The following is a 25,985-nucleotide window of genomic DNA, read 5'->3' on the forward strand; positions in this document are numbered from 1 at the left end:
ATTAGGTAGGAAAACCCTTTAGTATAGGGAAAGATAGACATTATTCATATTCACATCAGTGAAATGTCTAATCAGAGTATGTGTCCTTCTGACCTATTACAGTCCTCTGAACACAAACACAAACAGTTGCCTTCCTGGCCCTCCATTGTTGTTCCGCTGTGGGCCCGTGCTAAGGAAGTGAGCAGGTTCTTAGTCCGCTACTTATAACTTTTTTTTATTTTTAAATACACCATAGGTAGGGATGAGAGGGCCACATTTGCCCAGGACAGAGAAATAAAGTAGAGAAAGTGAGGGGGATATAAGAAGACCACAGGAAGCAGGGATTATTTGACTGAGGTCAGAGGAGGTGGACGAGCAAAAGACCAACAGTAGGAAGGAAGGAGCAGCTGCATGTGGAGATGATTTCTGGAAAATGTGAGGTATTGGCTAGGGATTGAATGTGGTACTGCAGTGTGAGTTTGTGTTTCAGTGTGTCAAATGTTGTGAGCGGAGGCAGTGTAGGGACTGATTGTGAAGTGTATGGTACTGGCTGAAAGGATAGTTGCTAAGTACTAGTTGGAGGTAGGAGGGAGCTGAGGTTGGGAGGAGGGAATAGTATTGTGGAGGAGGGAGTATTATTGTGGAATAGGTAGTAGTAGTGTATTAAAGGGGGGAGGAATATCATAGAGTGGAGGTGAGATCTGGAAGGAGGGAGAGACATTAGAGGGAGGAGGTATGAGAATTGGGTAGTGCGGTGGAAGGGGAGTAGAAGGAAGAGCAGGAGAGGGAGAGGTCAGAGTGATCATCGTAGAAGAATGAGGTCTATAAGGCACAATTCTTAAATCCTAGTAGAACACTAATGACTGGATAGAGTAGATCAAGTTTGGATGTCTCTGAGATAAGGCATTTTGCCTTTAGGTCCTCACACCTAATTAAAGGCAGAATTAGACAATGGGGAGTAAACCTTCTGTATCTACTAACATGTGGGTCAGAAATGCCTGGTTTAGGGATTAGGTACAAAACAATAAAATATATAGGGACGACCCTACGGCCCATAAGAACTTCAGTAGAAACCCTTGAACTTCCAGAGACTCTTGGAGTGTTTCTTGTGTCACAGGACAGTGACCCACCTTCGCCTCTGGCCATATGATAGTGAAGGGTCAATAACCCAAGTGTTAACAACTCCTATCAAGAACTATAAGGCTACTAGCACACAGTGGTAATAGCAACAATGGTTGGCAATTTGGTGGTGTGGTACAAAATATTAGTTCACTAGTGAGTAAAGCACTCAAAACATGTTATTACATGAAATGTGGATTTATTTTGTAATATTGAAATACCTAAGTTGTCTTTATAAAGTTTGCATTCATTTTAATCAGTGGCCAAAGTGGGTAGGAGTGATTGTTAGCAGTGCTCCTCTACTTTTTTTCATTACGTTTCACTGTTCCCATACTTTTTTTTTTTTTAAATAAACCGTTCTGGAATGGTTTTGTTTTAAAATAAAAGTGTAGGAAGAAGATGAAACGTGCTCTTCAGTGCACTGCACTGAACGTTCCCTTTAACAGTAGGCGTGTTTGTTTGGGGTTCGGATTGCACGTGGGAGGGTGCAGTGAAAGGGGTTTGTGGGGATCTGGGGCAGGCCAGCAGGGAACATAGTTCCACTACTTCTTTTCGTACACTTCGAGCATTGATTTTCATTTTAAACTTGCTTGAGCTGGAATAGATTTGATAGGATCTTGCATTGGGTGCAATGTTAAAGTGAACAGACTTTCTTTAAAAAAATGAAAGCATTGTTCCATGTTTTAGCTTCCACTTTGGTTTGTTACATTAGTTTGCATAGTCATATTGAAAGAAATCTTACTCGCAAATTGTATTGCTGTTATTTGAAATTAGGCCATTTATTTTCTTTTGATTCCATGGCTGTTTCTGAAGTTAGGATGTCAGGAACGCAGTCAATAACATGAGTTATTGACTGCATTCTGCAAATTATGATTGGCTGAGAGGAGGTCAATAACAATTCACTTGTTGTGATAATATTTTGTGTACGGCAAGATGTACAAAAAGGTTACATGAAGAAATAGCCCAATTAACTGACCCCTACATTCACTCTTGTGTACTTAATTTTGCAGTTGTAATTCCACAGCATGCACTCTTTTGTACTTACAATTAAAGTTGTAGTTGACACATGCCTCGCGACCATTATTATTATTTGGTTCGCCAGGAAACCAGTTCTTATAATTCAGCTTTGAACCATCCGTCCATACGAAGAATCTATCCTAAAAACACAAGGAGCAGCATATCACATCAGAGCATGGTTAATTCATGACAACATGTTAGAAGCCAAACGACAGAGTTCCTTTGCAAATGAGGACCAAGCTACCATAAGTGCCTGTAAACCTCATGCAGTGCTGTTTGAAGCCAAGCCTTTCAATCACACCATCAGGAAAAGTGACTGGGTTGGAAAGCAGCTTTCACAGTTTGCTATGAAAGTATTTGTTATCTGTGTTTATTTTACTAGAGTATTACAAGAGTAATCACGCATTTTTCTATTGCTGGATAATTAAACCAATAAACTGTTTAAAGGACCAAAGGTTAGCCTGAGTAACCATGAACAATTAATGTGAGTATGCATGTGTTGTAAGAACTTTACTGTGTGAAGGATGGCTTCTGTGTGAAGAAAACATGGACTTTGTGAAACATGTAAGCAGAGTTGTAAGACTATGCATTGAAAACACCATAACTTCTGGGGAGCAAGTGCAGCAGCCTCATCATGATAGTGACTTTTCTAGATTTAGCTACCTTTAAGTGGCTGAAATATCTAAACTCAGTAGCAAATCTTGCCACCCAATTGGACCCAGTTTATCCAACTCACTAGCATGCCCTTGCCTTAACACAGGGGTGCACACGTTTGAAGCAGATATTCATTCAGGCATGCATCATTCACATCCTGCTGCTGGGCTCATGGGTAGGACATTCGCCTAGGAAGCCATCGATGAACTGGGGCAAGGCACTCCCCTGTATGTGGTGACACTATTACCTTTTTTTCTGCATGGGCAACATTTTGTATGACCACAGTACTCCTTCACAGTAAATGCCGATGCAGGGGGTAACTCCTTATACAATTAGAGGTCCCTTATTGTCCATAATGGGCGAGGGGGCGTCGACCCACCGGGTCTTGGCCCCCTCTCACCCATTATGGAGGAGCCAGTGGAGTAAAATAAAAGCACTCCATCAGCTGTTTTTTAAGCTGATGGAGTGCTCTTACGTGTGAAAGGGAAACATTGTTTCCCTTTCACAGTTACATTTCCACAGGTGTGCAAGCTCATTTGAAATGCTGGCTGGGGAACTGCATGTCTGTATGTGCAAGAGGGTGCTCCTGTGCGTCCTCGCACATACAGACAGAGCAGGCTGAAGTGGTGCGTCTCCTGACCCACGATCAGGCCACTTGCATGCATCTGCAGGAACCAGCAAACTTCCTGATTCCTGTTCATACTAGCAGGGGGCTGGAGCATTGGAACCTCCGGACCCACGGCAGAATGTACTTTTGTTTATGTTATTTTTTTTAATTGTAATTTTGTGTTGTTAGGTGAATGTATGATGGATGCTGGTGTGAATGAGAGAGTGCTTTCTGTTTGTATGTTGTGTAAATGTGTGTGTTTGTATGTTAGTTTGTTTAGTATTTAAATATGTGTATGGCTGCGTGTATGCTTGTGTTATGAGTGAGTGCATGATGGATGCTCGTGACTGTGAATGAGACAGCGAGTGCTTGCTGTGTGGTGTCTGTGTGTGTGTGTTTGTCCTGTTCTGAGATGAGTTTGGCGAGTGGGGGTAGGAAGTTTGCACAACAAAGGCATTTTAAAAATGCCTTTGGTGCAACTCTCCCCACCAGCAAAAAATCAACACTCCATCTGAGGAGCTGTGGGGCCCAGGGGAGAGGGATGGTATTATTTTACTGGACATCTATCATAGATGGCCAGTAAAAAATACCATTCCTGCCCCCCTGAAGCCTCCCAGCACTTGGATTGTGTGGGTGTTTGACACTGTGAGGCCCACGTAGGGGCATGTTATTTTTTTACTGGACATCTATGACAGATGTCTAGTAAAAAACTACCATACCTGCCCCCCTGGCCTTCCAGCGCCTTGCATACACACATAATAAGCTTGATTGTGCGTGTGTCCAGTAAAAAATACCATCCCTGCCCCAGAGTTCCCCAGTGCCTGGCATTCACACATAACCACATTGATTGACGTGTCATTTTTTTTCTGGGCATCGATGATAGATGGCCTGTAAAAAACACATGCCATGTCCGAGTGCCCACCAGCACCTTGCAATCACACATAATCACATTCATCATTATTGTGATTATGTCTGACTGCAAGGTGCTGGCACGCCGTGGAGCAGGCATGGCATATTTTACTGTGCATTGTTGATAAAGCAAGCATGATAAGTGTTATTATGTAGCTAGACAAGCATTTTAATGCAGTCTGTCTAGCCATTTCTTATTGTGGTATGACATTTTTTATTGGGCATCTTTGCTAAAGCATTATTATGAAGCAAGATTAGCATTTTTTATGCAGCCAGTCTAGCCATTTCTTACTGATGCATGACATTTTGTATTGGGCATCTTTGATAAAGCAAATATCAACAGTGGTATTACTCTTACTGTGGCATACCATTTTGTATTAGGCATCTTTGGTAAAATGAGCATACGTGTTATTATGTAGCAGAACTGGTATTCCAATGCATCCAGTCTAGTTATTTCTTATTGTGGTATGACATTTTGTATTGGATATCTTTGGTAAAGCAATCATGGTAAATGTTATTACGAACCAAGAATGGCATTTTTTATGCTATCAGTCTAGCCATTTTTTGCTAAGGCATGACATTTTGTATTGGGCATCTTTGATAAAGCAAGCAGGATCAGTGGTATTATTACTGTGGCATGACATGTTGTATGAGGAATCTTTGGTAAAACAAGCATAAGTGTTATTATGTAGCTAGACTGGCATTCCAATGCATCCAATCACTCTCCACTGGATCCGCTCCTCCTATAGTAAGTACCCGCTTGACCAGCCATCCATGCTCCTGAGTAGGATATAACTTTTATCATGTTTTCATTTCTCTGTAGGCACACGGATTCTCCAACGTGCACCTTTTGAATTGACTACTTGCAACTGGATCTTGCCACACTTCACCTGCTGCTCCCTATGTTTACGGCGTAGAATATCTTGAACTTGATGTGTAACAGATCACACTATAGTAAGTGCTTTTTCTTCTTCTTTATTTCGAGTTATGTCATCAGTCCTATTTACTTGGACCATCAACTAGATAAACAAAATGTATATTATCTCTAGGTGTGGTGGATTCTCATCAACACCTTTGGAAGTAACATTGTGACCTCATGGTACGCTTCTCATGAACACCTTTGGAAGTCACATTGTAAGCACACAGTACGCTTCTTTTTGTTTCAAAATGTTTGTATATTCATTTAACATAAGTTTTAGGTTGAGTGACATTTTTCCAAACTTGTATGCCACTCCCACAGTTTATAAATGATTGAATATATAAAAACTATCACCTAAGATTAGACCAATGTATTAACCTTGTAGCTACACAAGTTAAATCATGGAGAAACCAACCAGGTTTATTAGAATGTACTATTTCAAACCATTGATTGGACAGATGATGATTGAGATGGATATTTGCACAAAAAACCTTTTTGGGATTTAGATTACTTTCATTGACTGATTTGTATATATTTTCTTCTTGAATTTGTAGATTTATGAAAATTAAATGAAACTTGCAGCCCCTGATGAAGAGAATTGATCTCGAAACGCGTTGCGCACACATGTTTGGAATAAATCATTTTTGAGAAAAATTGAAAAAACCTTTGTGAACTTTGTATTTATGGTCTTGTTCGTAACATGTCGGGCACAATGCGGCGCCACAACAAGGCTGGCTTCCTTATGGTTGCTAAGCAACCCATTGTTTGAAATACCGCCGAGATCTGCCGGCAGGCGGAAGAGCCGGGCCACCGACGGCCATCTAAGGCCCTGTTTGCCCCTGCAGCCACCAGAATCACCTCCCAGGTGTCGAGGGCAGGAGCCCCCACCTACATCGGCACGGAGGATCAGCGGATCCATTGCCCATGCCACGCCTTGCACCTGCTATCTAGATGCCCTTCTCCTGTGACTAGCTGCCCCCTGCTGCTCAACCCACTCATTTGGTGAGTTTTGCCCCATACCTGGCCACTTTCACCCCTGGCAGCCCGGGTCCCGCGCCTGCATCCGCGCCGACATTCATTTCAGAAACAAAATGTCAGGCGCGATGCGGCGCCACAACGAGGCTGGCTTCCTTATGGTTGCTAAGCAACCCATTGTTTGAAATACCGCTGAGTCCGCCGTCAGGCGGAAGAGCCGGCCCACCGAAGGCCATCTAAGGCCCTGTTTGCCCCTGTTTGCACCGATTGTGCCGGTGCCGTCCTGTATGCTGCCCCTCATCTTCACCCATCAGACCTATATTATGAACGTGTTGCAATCCAGCCGTCGTTCCTCCTGCCTCATGCTGTACCCTTTGGTCGCCATTAGACCACATTTAGCATATGATGAGACCTATGCTGCACCCTTGGTCGCTACTTGATTTATGTTATGCCTTGTGTTATGCCTTTATGTTAGGCCTTGTGTTGTGCCCTATGGTCGCCTTTAGACCACATTTAACATATGCTGAGACCTATGTTGCGCCCTTTGGTCGCCATTAGACTTTATCTATTCTACGCTGTGCCTTGTGCTGTGCCCCATGGTCGCCATTAGCCCACATTTGACCCATGCTGCGCCCTTTGTTTGTTATTTGACTTATGTTGTGCCCCGTATTGTGCCCCATGGTCGCCACTAGACCACATCTGACCTATGTTGAGCCCTGCGCTGTGCCCTATGGTCGCCATTAGACCTCACCTGACCCAGTCTGAGCCCTGTGTTGTATTCTATCGTCGCCAGTAGACCACATCTGACCTATGCTGAGCCCTGTGCTGTGCCCTATGGTCGCCATTAGACCTCACCTGACCCATGCTGAGCCCTTTGTTGTATTCTATGGTCACCAGTAGACCACATCTGACCCATGCTGAGCCCTGTGCTGTGCCCTATGGTCGCCATTAGACCACTCCTGACCTATGCTGAGCCCTTTGTTGTACCCCATAGTCGCCAGTAGACCACATCTGACCTATGCTGAGCCCCGTGCTGTACCCTTTGGTCGCCAGTAGACCACACCTGACCTTTGCTGAGCCCTTTGTTGCACCCTTCGGTCGCCAGTAAACCACATCTGACCTATGCTGAGCCCTGTGATGTGCCCTATGGTCACCATTAGACCACCCCTGACCTTTGCTGAGCCCTGTGTTGTACCCTATGGTCGCCAGTAGACCACATCTGACCTATGCTGAGCCTTGTGTTGTGCCCTCTGGTCGCCAGTAGATCACATCTGACCTATGCTCAGCCCCGTGCTGTACCCTTTGGTTGCCATTAGACCACATCTGACCTATGCTGAGCCCTCTGCTGTGCCCTATGGTCGCCATTAGACCGCATTCTCCTGACACTGGAATTGGAAGGATGCCATACCTAGCATTAGTCCTCTGTATCATGGCTACAGTCACACAGGTTGTCCCTAGCAGTCAAGATCACATCGATCAGTCACCAACTCCTACCTCAAACTTCAGCCAACTCACTACTAACGCTATGCAACCTAATCTCTCCACATTCTGCAAGGCCCAAGAAACAATACTCTATGCCTCCCTACCATGTACCACTTCCAATAGAAACAACAGACTCCGCGCAAGACTAGCCAAACTACATGAACCACTGAGAAGAGCCCTTCCAGCCTCCAACCTCAAAACCAACTACAAACCTAGCCCACGATTGCCCAGCCACTCTAAATGGCCTACTCAAACATCTAACTTGAATGTGAACACCATCCAGCTTAATAACCTCCAACCTAAAGCTTTGCCACTGTAGACAAACCCATCCGAGCTAACAAAACTCCTGAGGACCCCCCCCTCAAGGGAGTGCTCCTTAATGCTAGATCACTAGTCGCTCACGCTACGGATATCGCTGATTTAATCATGGAAGGGAACCTGGATTACCTTGCAATTACGGAAACTTGGCTCCATAATGCAGCAGGACCTGCCCTCATGCTAGCTGTCCCTGACGGCTACACCATAATCAGACAAGACCGTGATAATGCACGAGGTGGCGGCATTGGGATTATTTCTAAAATGGCTCTTGGTCTCAGACTAGCCCCTACCCAGCCTCTACTATCATGTGAAACCCTCACTGCCAAAATGCAGATAAACAAGTTGCAATCCATTACCATACACCTTATATACAGACCACCCGGCCCTCTTGGTACCTTTGAGGAAGACTTGCATAATATAATTATGAACAACCTGAAACCTACCACGCAACTACTTATATTAGGTGACTTCAATTTAGGATTTAACGACCAAACGGACAAAAATGCCACAGAAATAGCTAATATGATCAAAGCACTAGGCCTTACCCAAAAAGTCACTACACCCACCCACCTTAAAGGGAGAATATTGGACTGGGTAGCGGACCTTAACTGTTCTGCCACTATCACTTCCATCCTGCCTTTAGCATGGACAGACCATTCTCTGATCTCCTTTCACTTATCCACTATCAGACCCACTCCACTGGCTCGACCACGAGCGCCACCATGCCCACCAGAAGCAATAAAAGTATCACCGTAGAAAAAATCATCCCCGTCATACTGCCTACTCTCAACACACTGCCTGATAATCTCGACCCCAGCAGCCTAGTTCAGGAATTTAACAACATTATGCTCACCACATTGGATAAAATTGCTCCTATCAAACTCAGACCGAGCAAACCCATAGCCCACCTAAACAAGTGGTTCACCCCACAACTCAAAGACCTTTGCACCTTAAAGAACAAAAGTGAAACAAATTGGAGACTATGCCCCTCTAGTGAGAATAAAGCCAAATTAACTGCACTCTCCTCACAGTCCAAAAAGGAAATCTGGCAAGCAAAAAGCGACTCCTACGACGAACGTATTGCTAATTCAAACTCAAGCATGAAAGAACTCTTCTGCATACTTAAAGAACTTGAGTCCCCTATTGCTATCCTGGACGTCTGCACCAAGGACAAATCCCGGTGTACAGATATCCAACAAGCCTTAGCGCATAAAATTGATACACTTCAGAATAAAATTCAAATAAAAAAGAAGGCTCTAAACCTACAGCATTCGCCTAACACTCTCCTGCCCAACGAGCCACCACCGGCACATAATGCCACATTCCGCTTCTCTAAAATGTCCATCCTAGAGGTAGAAAAAATGATCCTATCATTGAAGCCCTCAAACTGTAAAGGTGATATCTGCCCTGCACAGCTAATAAAAGACGCTGCTAGAGAACTCTCCCCATTTATAACCAAATTGATAAATGCCTCATTTGCTACAGGTACTATACCTGCCAACCTCAAGCAATCCGGGGTGGTACCACTCCTCAAGAAACAGACACTTGATCCCCTCATCCCTACTAACTACCGGCCTATTACCACGGTCCCTTTTTTTACTAAAAATACTGGATAAGGCCGCCTACACTCAAATTCAGAAGCATTTAGAATTGCACAAACTCCTGGGCAACAGACAATCTGGCTTCCGTCCACTGCACAGAACTGAGACTGCCCTAATTGACCTTAAGTCCCAGATAGACGAGTTGAGAGACAAAGGTAGGACAGTACTCCTGCTTCTACTCGACCTCTCTGCTGCATTCGACCTGGTCAACCACAAGGTCCTATGTCGGCACCTTGACTCTGCAGCTCACTTCTCCATGGACGCTATCAAGTGGATCGAGTCCTTCTTGAGTGAGAGGACCATGAGAGTCTTCTCCCCCTCAGCATCAGCCGATCCTACACCTATCCTATGTGGTGTTCCCCAAGGATCCTGCGTCTCGCCTACCCTCTACAACATCTTCACTAAGCCACTGTTCGACGATCTGGACCAGCTGGGTATCACCTACACTAACTATGCAGATGATACTCAGATTCTCCTACCACTTTCTGGGGATTACGGTACGGACATGGGCCTAGTGAACAAAGTTTACCTTATCATCCAAGCATGGATGGCCACACACGGTCTATGCTTGAACGATGACAAGACTGAACTAATAATATTGGGCTCGCAGGCCAACATTAAAAAACTAGGTCAAGAATATTCATCTTTCAATATTGATGGCAATACTATTAAAGTCTCCAAGGAAGTAAAAACCTTGGGATTCTACTTGGACTCCACACTATCCTTTGACAAGCAGGTCAAATCCCTTACCTCGGCTACGGCTTACACATGCAAACTTCTTAGAGCTGGTAAACCGCTCCTCTCTGACAATAGTTGTCTGATCATGGCTAGAGCTCTTATACTCTCTAGAATCGACTATTGCAATGACCTCTACATTGGGGCTAACAATTCCACCATTCATAAGCTCCAAACGCTACATAATAATGCTTTAAGAGCAGCCCTTGGCATAAATAAGAAAACCCACATTTCTGCTTTGAGACGTCAACACAAATGGCTCTCCACATCCAATAAAATACTTCTAAAAACACTCTCTTTGACACACAAAGCCTTGAACAATGCGGCCCCTAGTTACCTTATAGACAAACTTCAGAGAAGAACTTCTCTCAGACCCACCAGAAGTGGGAACACCAATTGCCTAAATAGCCCCAAATACAAACTTACCACCATCGGGGGTAATGGCTTCACTGTTAAGGCAGCCAAAAGCTGGAATGCACTGCCCCAGGAGTTGAGAGCTGACCAACCATATCCACTCTTCAGGAAAAACTTAATAAAACACATCACTGCCACCAATCCTTAGCTTCCCATCACCTTCTCCCCTGAGGACACTATCCTGCAATTATGAAACAGTATATTTTGCTATATTCTTTCTTTATGTAAATACTGCAGCCTATGTATATGTTACCATATAAGATGTATATCCTTAGTGCATGTACCCTTGCTTCAGTCCTATTGTTCATATTGTATATATCCTGTGATCATGCAAAATTGTTCATCTTGCTATATGTAAATTCTGTAACCTGTGTATACGCAACCATGTAAGCCTTGCATTTCCTTGTCGTTGCACCCTTTTACTTACGAGTCTTGTGCGCTTAACAAATGAATAAACAAACAAACAAACAAACATAGATCTATAGAGAAAACTGAAATACCTATTTCCGCTACTCTAAAATTATTGGGCTTTTCTAGCCATAGACAGTGTGCAGGAGACAGGAGTTCCCAAACAGGGAACTTATTTTGTCTGATCTTTGATAAAGCAAGCAGGATCAGTGGTATTATTACTGTGGCATGACATGTTGTATTAGGCATCTTTGGTAAAACAAGCATAAGTGTTATTATGTAGCTAGACTTGAATTCCAATGCATCCAGTCTAGTCATTTCTTATTGTGGTATTACATGTTGTATTGGACATCTTTGGTAAAGCAAGCATGATAAGTGTTATTACGATCGAAGACTGGAATTTTTTATGCTACCAGTCCAGCCATTTCTTACTGAGGCATGCATTTTGTATTGGGCATCTTTGATAAAGCAAGCAGGATCAGTGGCATTATTCTTACTGTGTCATGACATTTTGTATTAAGCACCTTTGGTTAAACAAGCATAAGTGTTATTATGTAGCTAGACTGCCATTTCAATGCAGCCAGTCAGTCCTTTCGTATTTTGCTATGGCATTTTGTATTGGGCATCTTTGATGAAGCAAGCATGATAAGTGTTTTTCTGTAGCTCGACTGGCGTTTTAGTACAGCCAGTTTGGACATGTTTTCATACGTTGGCATGCATTTTTAATGGTTAAGCCAACTGGAGTATGTTCTTATGTGGGGACACTGCCATATTTTGGCGAACAAACATGGACATGTTTTCATATAGTATCATTACTGGCATTATGCACAAAGCAAACATGAGTATGTCCTTATGTAGGAATAATAGGATATAATGTTGCAGTCAGCAAGAAAATGTATGGGCACAAGCCAGTGTAAACATGTTTTTACTGGCACATATTGTGGGAAAAGGCATCATGTAAATGTGTTGGAGAAATGCTCCTGTGCCTGTTGTTGACTTGCATCTATTGTACTTTTTCATGAGTTACTCTACAAAACCTAATTGTAAACTGTTTGGCTTTTTACCATTTTTTCTAAAAGGTGTGCTCTAAAATGCACAATTTTCACTGATTATTTAAAAAAAAACTCAGAGGGGGAACCCCCCGAACTCCGTTTGAGTGGTGTGGGCTCCCTCACTACGCTCAGTCACTCGGCCAAATCAGGTACAAATATTTACTCTCCGCCAGTTAAAAAATACACTAGCCGCCACTGCTTATTGTCCCTAAGATTGTATTGTACTTAAAAGGTCAACAGGTATGCAAGGCATTATTTTATATGTTTATGTATACTTGTAATGTATTTACAGAGCATAGTGTTTCCTAAATGCTGTGATACTAACTGTAATACATTACCTGTGCGTATTGCGTAATGTTCTTACTTCAGTTTAAAAAAGGTTATTCGGATTGCTCCATTAACAATGTAGACATAATAAATGAATCCACATTAAACTCAATTGTTTTCCAGCTGCATTAGTTAACAACTTATTTAAAATGTTCTTACTTAATTCCAAAGTTAAAGAATTGATTTCCCTGAGAAAATCGCACATGTCAACAAACAACATTTTTGATCTTGTGACGAATCTAGCAATGTTGTCACTGACTCTCTGGAGGGAAACGTCTTTTACGTGACCAGGGAAAGGCATGAAGTTATCTGACTCTGACCCTGGGGGCGGCTATCTGTGGGAGAACAAGATAGGGAAGACCAACTCCAGAGATGTAGGAAAACACTGGACCAAAACAACCTTGCAGCCATGAGTCCAAATGATACTCATGTACATTTATAACATACCTGTGTGGCCTATTGTGACATAGATACTAATTTCCCAAGTTTTTCCAACCAATCACCCTATTACTTCCCTGCCCGCTTTAGACCTGAGATGAGGAAGACGGATGGAGCAATGAAGATGACCAGAAGGTGTAAGCCTGCGCTGCATTATAGTCTTTGGAATATATGGACCATTGCCGGGAAGTTTAAAACTGCCACAGCTGACAGGGATCTGGGAGAGAGGCAGAGTCGGAAGCTGTTTGCAACTTGTTCTGATGCCGGTCGGGACACCAGAGACGAGACGATTGTAAGAAACAGCACAGAGGCTGACACAAACGGTGTGCAGGGGGATCGTACTGAAAGAAGCTTACCGATTGATGACCGTGGGCAGCTGGAGCTGCCCGGAGCAAAGGCAAACAAAGCAGAAGCTGGCAGGACACACAGCTAGTCAGCGGGCTGGGAAAGAAGTGGAAGAAGAGATGAGAGAACTGCCAAAGGCACCCAGTAAGCCCAGGAAGAAAAAATGGGTTACTGGAACACATGAAGGCAAAGGGCGCGCTGCAATGATAATGTGGGAGAGCCTAACTGAACATATTAAAGAAACTGATATGCATGAGAACATTGTTGAAAAGGGGCAGTGACCCAGTATTTCAAAGAAGGGATTAATACATATGCAAATAGTGATAAAGCTGGGTCAGAGACCGAACGCTTGAGAGGAAAATTTGATACAAATTTGAATAGAGTTCAGAGAGACAAACTTTGTCAAAAGAGGGTTAGTATCCTAATATTGGAAAAACATTATCACATGGATGGAAGAAAGAGTTAATGGAGAAAAGGAAATCCTGGGCATGTAGGTGAACCTGGCAGACAGTGAGTCTGGGACTCACAGCCAAGAGAGGAAGACAAAAGGAAGTGAAGTGATATCCTGGCAGGAGAGTAAACCAGGACAGAGAAAAGGAAATTAAGTGATTTCCTGGCAGGAGAGTAAACCAGGAGTGAGAAAAGGAAGTGAAGTGATATCCTGGCAGGAGAGTAAACCAGGAGTGAGAAAATGAAGTCAAGTGATATCCTGGCAGGAGAGTAAACCAGGCTTGAGAAGAGAAGTGAAGTGATATCCTGGCATCCTGTCAGGAAACAAACACAGGAGTGAAAAAAGGAAGTGAAGTGATATCCTGGCAGGAGAGTAAACCAGGAGTGAGAAGCGAAGTGAAGTGATATCCTGGAAGGCGAATAAACCAGAAGTGAGAAGAAAAGTGAAGTGATATCCTGGCAGGAGAGTAAACCAGGTGTGAGCCTAGAAGTGAATCCGACATTGTGAATACAAGAGGGAGGATTCATACCCCTTTTAAGGATAAATAAGAAAGTCACACAAAGTACACGAAAGTACTGTTAGCTGGGAAAGAACGCTGGTGAAATTGTCTCCAACCTCGCTCGTTCGTGTCTCTGCTGTTTCTTTGAAACCCACGAAGCGAACGTCTTTACAAAGGCACACGGAAGCTGCCTGACCTTCCAACAAAGGAAAAAACACTCCTCTCTGATTGGACCAGTGACTCCTCCTTTCTTTCCTTGATCCCGCCCATGGGAATTCAAAAATAGCGTGCCCAGCGCACTCGCGCGCGCACACGCAAAGTACACGAAAGTACTGTTAGCTGTGAAAGAACGCTGGTGAAATTGTCTCCAACCTCGCTCGTTCGTGTCTCTGCTGTTTCTTTGAAACCCACGAAGCGAACGTCTTTACAAAGGCACACGGAAGCTGCCTGACCTTCCAACAAAGGAAAAAACAGTGAGAGTGACTTTATTTCCCTTTCTGGAACGTAAACGTACATTGACTATTTTCTTTGCTGCTAGCTGAACTAAACCCCTCCCCTCTCTTACTTGTCTGCAGCTCCTCTCTGATTGGACCAGTGACTCCTCCTTTCTTTCCTTGATCCCGCCCATGGGAATTCAAAAATAGCGTGCCCAGCGCACTCGCGCGCGCACACGCAAAGTACACGAAAGTACTGTTAGCTGTTTGCTGCTTTTGCTGGTTTATGGTTTTAAATTTATATTAGTATTGTGCTTCGTGACTCATCGCGAAAGCAGTGGTGTAGCTCCGCTCGACTGCGGTTGTTTTTTTTTTTTTTTTTTTTTTTTTTTTTTTTTTTTTTTTTTGGGGATACTTCTATTTCTGTGGATCTTTGTGCAGACATACGCTTTGTAAGTATCTTTGTTTGTTAAATTATGCAGTGTGTCGTAATGACATTAAAATCAGGAATGCCAAACATGGGACCATTAACAAGAGGTACTATTGAGCACAGGCCACATGGGCTTGCTTCAAATGGATTACCCAAAAGTTGCACGGACACATCAACCCCGCTTGCACGAAATTCTCATATGCTAAATAAGAGGAGTTTGAAATCTGCAGGGTATGCTGACATTCGTCAGTTTTGTAAAAACCATTCTAACCTGACGCAAAACACCTGCAATAGTATGTCAGCAGTGATCCCTCCTCTGCTCACCCCCAGTTCACCACTTTCTATACCTACAATTGTGAACACTAACAGCGTTGGCAGTCCAAATGAGTGTCTTAATGCTGATGAATTTGTTGTCCCTGCTGCAGTAACTGTCATTTCAGACAGGTCACCTACTGATAGTGTCATACTGGGCAATATATTTACAGCTCCTGCCCAAGAAACTATTGTAAATACTTGTAGCACAAGCAGTGAGCAGGCATCTATGTCACAAGAAAATGTTACACCTTCTCACTTATCTCACTCTTCTATACGAAATCTTTCAGCTTCACCTGAGTTATTCTCAAACAATAATCACTCACACTCAGCATTAGAATTCTCATATATGGCCCCAACGCCGCGCAACCCGCGCATCAACGGATCTGACACCCCTAAAAAAACAGAGGCCAAACCAACGCCTAATTTACTAGAAATTACTTTAAATTCAGTAAATTTGGCAATTCAATCAATGGCCAAACTGTTCGAGACCCTTGATTTGAAATTGACAAATCAGAATCTACAAATAGAAAAAGCATTAGCATGGCAATCCGCTTTTATGCAAGCCATGAAATTAAAAAAACATCATTCTAGCTATGAGGAATCTAAATTAAATTCTGCAAATGTAGCTACACAAACTGACTGCCATGCAGACTTTGTAGTGAGTCCGTCTGTTATTAAACCTGTAGATCTGCAGAATAAGTACTCGGTACTCCCACACCTCGCAGAACCTATTCAGGATAAATATCAAATGGCTCCTTCCACTAAAACCAGACCTTTGGCTGTACCCACTCAGCCCCCCAAAGATACTATTGCGTCACTAGATACGATCCAGGAGAAACAACCCGTGAGGATACACAATACTGGTAAGGTGTTGCAGGCTGACCCTCAACTTAACTCAGAGCCTTCTGCTAAGTCACCTGTTTATGCACTATTTGATACAACTCGATCAGATAAACAGAAGCAAGTCACATTTCTTGATGCAAAGAAAACAAAAAACATGCCCACTCCAAAAAATAATGGTCCTTCAAAGACTAAACACTTTATCAAAGTAGTCACTAACACGCAAAAAGGCAAACTGTTAGTCTCTAATGCTATTACAAAAAAATATCAGCAACAAGCACAAGCTCGGAAAGACGCTGCGGGCTCTAGAACTTTAAAGAAGATTGCATCTTATACTCCTCTCAACGACCTGTTAGCAGCAGCGGTTGACATGGATCGAGCTCAAAATTTAGAGATTACTACTGCCCCTTCAGCAGATAAGGCAGGATGTGCAGGGCAGTCTGATGGACCCACACAAGAGGCACTTGAACTAAGAAGGAAAGAAATCAGACATGCTGTTGACGAATACATGAGCAGGCAACCCTCCCAAAAAACTCTAAATTGTTGTGAGCATCACAATAGAACAGATACGATACAAACTTCAGCTCAGCATCATATAACTCCCATAAAATTACCCCTGGCCACAAGTCTTCTATCAAACCAGGTGAACAGTGAACATACAATCATCCCCATACCTATTGGCACTAATGCACCCAAATCAACTCCTTTGTTACCCTTACGATCTAGCTCTTGTCAAGTTCCAGGTCTTTGTTCAATCCATCATCTCACAAATCAAACAAACCCGAGTTTATCCTCAACATCACACCCTCAAAACAGTCTTCTATCTCACGCTCCCCCTCCACTGAAAACTGTTGAGGAACTGGACACGAAGACTGGAAAGGGTAGTGATCTGGTGACACTACCATCACAACTTCTCCATATATTCCAATTAGCGTTGCAGAAAGTTGGTAAAGTCTCTAACCAAGCAACATCATCTGTTGTCGAGGTAAAACCACAATCAATCATTGTGAAGAAACAATTGCAAGTACACACCAAAAGACCTGCATTATATTCCTTAATTATAGCTTGCAGGCCTCCTCCGAGTGTGCAATATGATCTGAATCGCAGATCTATATTAACAATATTCTCAGAGATTCCTGTGCTAGAAGACATTAATTCGATTGATTTGCAGTTAGTTGAATTTGATAATGAGCACTCACTTTCTTCAGTGAAGATATGGATTAACTCACGAGTTGTCTTGAACACAATTTGGCTTGCAAAAAGACAACTTTACGATTTAGGATTTATCCTTAACATAGATTCATCGACCATATCATTTCCAGAAGTTGCAACACGATCAGATTTAATTGAGAGTAAGTGTGATATGCCAAAAAATTCTGAGTCAAATATAAAAGATCTAACCACAATGCTTTGTACATGCATCAGAGAGCTTGACATGCACTAACTAAGCCATTTTACAAAAACAAAATCTATGGTCACCTTAGTCAGTTGGAATACGAGGGGTCATCGCCATCTCATTAATAGCCCCAGCTTAGGCACCATGAATGCCGATATATTAATGATGCAGGAAACATGGCTTGTTGAGCTCCCAATGTGGGATAATTATGACGTATATCTTAATCCCGCTCTTAAGAAAAAATTGGGAAGACCAACTTCAGGTCTTCTCATTGCAATCAAACAACATCCTTCGTTTTCCTCTGAATATTGGCTTTCCCCTAATCCGTTTCTACAAGCTGTGAAACTCAAAGCTGGTGGTTCCACCTATGCTTTAATTAACATGTACTGGAACCCAGTTGGCATATCTGATCACGCTTTTATGAAAGATTTGAACAACTTAATGGATTTAATTTATGTTGACAAATTAGTGTCATTTGTCATTCTAGCAGGTGACCTTAACTTACATTGTCTGGAACCAACTCATGACAAATCTAGATTGGCTTTATGGTCGCATTTTGTTGAGTCTCGAAGTTTGCAAATGTTGAATGGCACTTTTGTTGACGATATTCCTCCTCACCCCACATGGCATAGGGGTACGTCTACGGCAATAATTGATTATATATACGTCAATAAGAGCTTAATCAACAAAGTAGTTAGTTTTCAAGTCCAAGATACTAATTTAAGCGACCATAACATTCTACTTGCTAATTGGATCTCGACAGAAATCTTAGAAAATACATATTCGAAATGCGCAGCTGGACTTCTCTCTATTAATTCAGGTTGCAATAGACTAAGATGGTCTGAAACGTCCTTAAAACGTTTTAGTCAATTCTATGCCACAGAACTACATAAAACCAGTGCGGTGAACACCAAAAATACCGCATACCATAACTTGATGCAATTGTTTCAACCTAATCTATCACACCAGGCAAAGCCTAGATTAGTACATTTGCATGTGTTTAGTAAACAAATTCAATCTGTGAAAAAGTCATATCGATCTCATAAGAGACAAATTTTAAAATTACCAATGGGACAAAGGAATGGCTTACTATTAAAATTGAAAACTAAACACAAGAATTGGATGCGAACCATGAAAGCCACACTATATCAAAATGACAGTGCATGTATGCTAAGAAATATTGCTGGTCAGAATACTGCCCAAATATGGGCCACCATTAATCAAATTTCAACAGGGCACCAATTAGCATTATTATGTAACAACGTTCCACAGCAAGCTTGGGTGACGCACTTCACGCAATTGTATGAGCTCCCGCAAACTTCGCTTGGTGGACTAGCCACTGTAGAACCAATCACATTCCTGTTGAAGTTTGACAGAGAAGACATTTCGTACTTCATAAAAAAAGCAACCACCTCAAGGGCTCCAGGACCTGATGGCTTGTCCAATTTTACTTTGAAACAACACCCAGACATTTGGACTGACATTTTATGGAATATGTTCAATAACATTAATCTGACACAAACCATTCCGGAAACTTGGACTCATTCTATAATCTTACCAGTCCACAAAAAAGGTGACAGAACTCACCCTGCCAGTTATAGGCCCATAGCGTTACTAGATGCACCAAGTAAAATCTTTAATCGCATCGTACTTAGAGATCTTAATGTATGGGCCTCCACTCAACACAAAAGAGATCCCTTTCAGGCAGGTTTTGTGTCTGGATTGGGTACTGCCCCTAATATCATCACCTTAAATATGATAAGATCTCACTGTTTCACTCAAAAACAACCTTTATATCTGGCATTCATAGACTTTAAGGTTGCATTTGACTCTATCGATCGTAATCTATTGTATAAAAAATTAGTGCGATATGAATGTCCACCTTCACTTCTTGCCATAATCAAACTCCTCCATACAAATACCACTCTCCAGGTTAGGTTGACAACCGAAGGTTCATTATCTGTGCCCATTCATACAGCTCGAGGCCTCAAACAGGGCTGCATATTGGCCTCTTTTCTCTTTAATCAGTTTATTTTAGATCTTGGTGATTCTTTTTCTGATGTACTAACTGATGCTCCTAAACTGGGCTTGCAATTGGTCCCATGGCTGCTATATGCAGATGATTTGGTTCTTTTGTCGACAACTCCACGAGGGTTGCAAAACCTACTTGATTCTTTATCCATCTATTCCTTAAACAATAATCTTGTTATTAATTTGGAAAAAACTCAAGTAGTGACCTGCTTGCCAAATGTAAAAACATTTGGTAAAAGAAACTACAAGTGGCACTTGCAAAATGTTGAATTGCAGATTGTTTCTGAATATAAGTATTTGGGCATTATAATCTACAACAGAATTTCAGAAAAACCATATGAAAATTCTTTGGCATATAAGCTTCAAACACTTAAATCGCAGGCCATTATATTAATGTCCAAATTCGGTAAATTCTCAATTCAGCATACTGTGTCATTTTATCAAGCTAAAGTGGTTCCCATATTGTTGTATGGTGCTGAAACTAAACTATTGCACAACCCATCAATGTGGGACATGCTTGAATCCAAATTTTGGAAAGCTCTGTTAAAACTTCCGAACTGCACCCCACTGCCATTTATAAGGTATGAACTTGGTCTGATTACACTCCAGGCGCAGTTAATGTGGAAAATGTGTTCTTTCTTACGCAAATGTCTCTTAGGTCTTGAAAATCGTAATGTACTGAGTCCTGTTGCATACTATCTTGTGACCTCCAACCATCTCTTTCCTCGTACTTGGAGAAATTGCGTTTTAAATGCTCTATCTGATGCTTCCATGACTTTACATGTACTCTTGGCAAATCCAAATCGAGCAAAGCAAAAATTGTATCAGACAGATTGGATATGCACTAGGGAGAAATGTTGTACTTACAAAGATTTTGAGGCTCAGTTGTTTGGTCATAAAAAATTTCGGGTGATATCAGATTATTTGCTGAAATTCCCATCACCCTATATAAGGCAACAATATCTGCGATTCAGGTTTAATTTATATCCGACAACTGAAATCCTGGCTAGGAGGGGTCTTATCACTTATGATTTAAATCATTGTCGATTCTGTCAGAACACAATGTGTTGTGAAACATTGAAACACATAATAGTAGCCTGCCCAGCTCTAGACGAGATAAGAAAATCATTTTTTAGCAAACAATTACAGATATATGTACCTTTGACCGATGATGAAATTTGGTTCAAAATTTTTTCAAGTAACAAGCTGGGAGTTAGAATTGCTATTGTGCAATTCCTGGATAAAGTATTGTCGGAAGCCACTTTAGGTGAAGATTGATTACAGAATCTCTAGATTTGTTATGAATTTAGAAATTTCGAACTATTCCAAGGATAAACATGTTTCATTGTTGTTTTTCTTTCCTGTTTTTTTTAATTCTTTTAAAATGTTTCATTTGCAATTTTAGTTATATTGTGCATACTGTATATTGCAAATTCTCATTACTTGTTTTTTTAAATATTTGTTATTCTTTTTATATTTGAAAGGTTGATTTATCAACCAACCAAATAAATTAAAAAAAAAAAGAAAGTCACAAATACCCTGGCAGAAGAGGATACCAGGGGTATGAGAAATTGAATATTGTAATGAACTGGGCGTTTAAGGGAAACTCCAGGGACAAGTCATGCTCCTTGAGTAAAGTTGAATTGTGGAAGTAAGTATAACAAGTGGAGGAATTCAAAAGGGAGGAATCATTCCCCTGGTGTGAGGTGATAGGATGGTAAAGTATTGAAAGTGGAAAACAGAAGAAGTTAAGAGAAATAACTATTTTCCTCAAAACATTGAACGTATACAAACTGGAGGACCTCAAGGGGGAAACTGTGCTCCATGAAAATGTGGACTGAAATATTGGGAGAAGAGCAAAGCCCTCTGTTTTGGGGAAGCAGTGGGACATTATTGACTTTTATCAGTAAGTGCTGGATAAACACTGAAGGATCAGAGAATCCATAGTGGAAGGAAGGCCCCCTTTCTCTATTAGAACCTTTCTTTATGTTCTGCACCTTAAGAACTTTACGTTGAGATCTTTGAAAGGAAGCTACAAGTACATAGCTTACCAGAATCCCGTTTTGCACATTATAATGAGTTTAGAGATTAAGGGTCAGTTTAGGATTTTTGGACTCAGGACAGAAGACGCTCTTTTGTTTGACATCCTGACACAGATGTTCCTTATTTTTGATGAGGCAAGAAAATCCCTCTTAGGATTAGGAACAGATAGGCTTCTTCCAACCCTTCTTATTTTTACCTTATCAATAAAACATCAAATTTATATCAAAACTGCTTACTGTGTCCGAGTCTTACTCTTGACCCCTTACAACATTCACCTCTATTTCCTAATGCACCATCCACCTAAGGGCTGGCCTGTTGTCTCACAGTAGGGGAATTAGTGGCCTACCTAATGTGAAAACGTTTTAAACGGTGTCACCCCGCTAGGGAAAGTGTGAAGTGGTTGAGTCCACTGACTGCCTGGAGGAAATAAATGTGCCCTTTCTTGAAGATGTAGTGTGGAGATTTGACTGAGATAGGACTGCTGCTCTGCCACTTGAGTCAGCTTCCCTGTGGCTTGGTCTATGCCAGTTATGAGCCCTCTCTTGTGTTGTATTTGTGTTCCCATTCTTTTCAACAAAGAGTAGAGAGAGAAAATACTCAATGAAACAGTAACAGCAGGAGAATACTCTAGTGCTCTGCTGTGAAAATCGATCTGGGGCAGGGGAAGGACAGTAGAACAAGATTCCGAATGCAAGTGTCTGCTGTCCTATTAAACCATTCCCATGGGTAATTATTGTGCCGGCCTTTTTCCTTCTCAGATCTGCCAACAATTAAACTATAAGTCAGAGAGAAAACACTTGTGGTGCTTAGAGACAGGCTATGAGTCCCTTCTTGGGCTTGCCAAACTGGGTGGTAATTTGGTGCAAGAAATAACATAAAAGGCGAAAGAAAAAGAATCTGATATCAGCTTCGTCTGAGTCGGGTAATGGCATTCAGAGAGGGAGCTGTGTGTCTTATAATGTAAGTGAACTGGTTGGCAGTATACTGCATAGTGCAGGTTTACAATGAACATTTTCCAGTCTCACTGCGCCAACACACAGACAGGGTAATTCATAGAATCCAGCGCACAAGTAGCGCACGCGGCTGGCGCACAGCGTGCGCCTGCGATAGTCTGCGCCAGGCACGTGCGCTAAAACTGATTTCCGCGCACAGCGTATTCATGGATTTCATGCTCCCAAACCAGCCGTGGCGCAGAGAATCGCAGCGAGCCTGCAGCAGCGCCAGTAACGCCCCCAAGAACGCCCTCACGCAAGGAAAAGCCATCAAAATCGCTAAATCATCGCTAAGGGCTGCGCTAACCCTGGACCACTTCACAGGGCAGGCAAACAAGGAAAGCAAAGCGGGCAATCTTCAAATCAGGAGTACGCGGGAAGTACTACACGCGACTAGGCAGGGAACGTGAATTACAGGGGTACGCGTGAAGTAGAACACGCGATAGGCCAGGGAACGTGTATTACAGGGGTACGCGGGAATCATCACACGCGAACAGCCAGGGAATGCGTATTACAGGGGTACGCGTGAAGTAGAACACGCGATAGGCCAGGGAACGTGTATTACAGGGGTACGCGTGAAGTAGAACACGCGATAGGCCAGGGAACGTGTATTACAGGGGTACGCGGGAATCATCACACGCGAACAGCCAGGGTGCGTGTATTACAAGGGTAGCGGGAAGTTCAACACGCGATTGGCCAGGGTACGTGTATTACAGGGGTACGCGTGAAGTAGAACACGCGATAGGCCAGGGAACGTGTATTACAGGGGTACGCGGGAATTATCACACGCGAACAGCCAGGGTGCGTGTATTACAGGGGTAGCGGGAAGTTCAACACGCGATTGGCCAGGGAACGTGTATTACAGGGGTACGCGTGAAGTAGAACACGCGATAGGCCAGGGAACGTGTATCACAGGGGTACGCGGGAATTATCACACGCGAACAGCCAGGGTGCGTGTATTACAGGGGTAGCGGGAAGTTCAACACGCGATTGGCCAGGGTACGTGTATCACAGGGGTGCGTGGGAATTATCACACGCGAATAGGCTGGGTGGGCCCTCACAGGTGTACCCTGTACACCCTCCACGGCCCCTGCAGGCAGCCCACAAAACAGGGGACTACCCTGCACACCTGATCATGTCCCCCTGCACCCCCATCCACCAGGGGCACCCTCCACCAGGCCCCCACCCATGTCTCCCACCACCCCCACCCCCCAGCAGTGCAGGGGCACCTGCCATCAGGCCCCCACCCATGTCTCCCACCCCCCCCACCCCCCATCCACCAGGGGCACCCTCCACCAGGCCCCCACCCATGTCTCCCACCACCCCCACCCACCAGCACTGTGGGGCACGTGGCCAGCAGGCAGTCAGGCAGCAGCAGATGGCAGGTGGGAGCGTGCTCAGCGCTCTGGGGGACTGTAATTCGGCCTCCTGGCCAGGAGCGTGGTCTTTCGTGTTTGGACGCGTGGACAGCCTGATAGGGAGTGATTTTGCACGTGAAAACCCCACACTCAGCGAATCGCGCGAAAACCCGTCACCAGCATATGTGCGTCTATAGTTACCTGCACGTGCAGTGTCAAAGCGTGTGATTGGTGAAAATGGATCTACACGCAGGAGTGACAAAGCGTGTGATTGGTGAAAATTGATCTACACGCAGGAGTGACAAAGCGTGTGATTGGTGAAAAGTGAGCTACACGCAGGAGTGTCAAAGCGTGTGATTGGTGAAAAAGGATCCACACGCAGAAGTGACAAAGCGTGTGATTGGTGAACATGGGCCAAGCACGTACACGCCGTAAGTGACGCTGTACGTGTGGGCCTGTATATAAGGTAGTGTTGAACACCATTTCCTTGTACGTGCTTTTCGTGGAGAGCGAGTGGGTGAATTCTGTACTTCTTGTCGTTTCACACGCGATTTACTTCACGGCGTTTCCAGTTCGTACTCCGTTACCTCTGACAGCTTTTTCTCTTTTTCCTCTTGTACTGGTTTACCTGGGCCTGTTCCCTCAAACAGTGTCCCCTTCTACTGTTGTCCTGTCTCCTCAGACAGCGTACACATCTTCTTTTGGCGGGGGTGTTGCCAACCAAACGCGCTCATTTTTCACGCTCTTTTACCTGGCAGACGGTGAGTCACGCACGTATCTAACTTCTGTGCTTGCCCCGTGTGTAGCCTACCCCTTCAGAGGTCATTCTAGGCTGCGTGTGACACGCATACGTTCATTGTGTTACTGGATGCCACAGCGTAGTGCAGGGTTTTCCATCAGCACACGTGGTCTAGGAGGGGTATTGTGCACGTTCCTTAACTTTTCTGGGGTGCCTGTGCGTTGCGTGACCCGTCATCTTTCCCCAGGGGTGTCATATAGCCTTGCCACTGCACTAGGGTACGAATACCATCTGGTACCCAACCCCTTTGACACCCAATTGCCCAGGACAATTGTGCACACCGACTCCCATACGCACAATAACATCAGTGCCATGGTTGGGAGGCGTGCAAGCCGTAAGGGTGGCAAAGGTGGCCGAGCCACACGTGGTGGCCGTGGAGGATCCACTAGGGGACGTGGTTGTGACTTGCAGGGTGCCCCTGTCCCCCCCAGTCTGGAGGACCAGTCAGGGACACCCATGCCCCCCCACCCCCCCCCCCCAGTTGAGGGTCATGTGGCTGATACCAACCCTGATCAGCCCTTGTTGGACCAGCCCATTGTGGCAGCAGACCTGTCCGAGGGTGATCCCATCGCTGACATCCAGGTCAGCAGGTCCACTGCACGTGCACCGGTGCACATTGGTGTCATCAGGGCACGCGCATCTATGCCAGATAGGTCATCTGCTGGCCCCCGTATCCAGGGTGTGGCTCCATCCACCCCACCTCTCATACACCCTGCCAAGACTGTGTCGGTCCTAGTTCATGCACCTCAGATCAGGCCTGACCCCATCCCACTACCCCCAATGCCTGCACCTACTCCCATGCTGAGTGTGCAATCCCACACACCCAGTACTGAGTCCACCACGGCTCCTGCCCCTAGTGTCCACAGCGGCGTAGGACACTCTGGATCCCCACCCCCTTCCAAGCGCAAGAGGAAGAGTGCACGTCCGGCACAGGCTGATTCCCCAGGCACGGCTGCACAGTCCGGCCCATCAAGGAAGCCAAGCTTCACAGACGCCGAACTGAATGCACTTGTTCAGTATGTGTCAGATCATGATAGGGAAATGGTCATCGTTGCAGGGTCCAAGACCACACATGCCAGACGCCAGGCACACTGGCAG

General features: G+C 43.8%; 1 protein-coding gene across 2 annotated transcripts in view; it reads right to left on the reverse strand.

Annotated features, from left to right (window-relative positions):
* Positions 1-25,985, reverse strand: part of LOC138521297 (lectin-like) — a 294,192-nt gene that overhangs the window by 114,444 nt on the left and 153,763 nt on the right. For both annotated transcript variants that reach the window (XM_069634031.1, XM_069634030.1), the window contains exon 5: positions 2,144-2,255. In XM_069634031.1, coding sequence (XP_069490132.1) covers positions 2,144-2,255 — 112 coding nt within the window. The remainder of the gene's footprint in view (positions 1-2,143; positions 2,256-25,985) is intronic.

The sequence above is a fragment of the Ambystoma mexicanum genome, chromosome 13, assembly GCF_040938575.1.
Source record: "Ambystoma mexicanum isolate Mex_15411 chromosome 13, UKY_AmexF1_1, whole genome shotgun sequence".
In the NCBI taxonomy this organism is placed as follows: Eukaryota; Metazoa; Chordata; class Amphibia; order Caudata; family Ambystomatidae; genus Ambystoma; species Ambystoma mexicanum.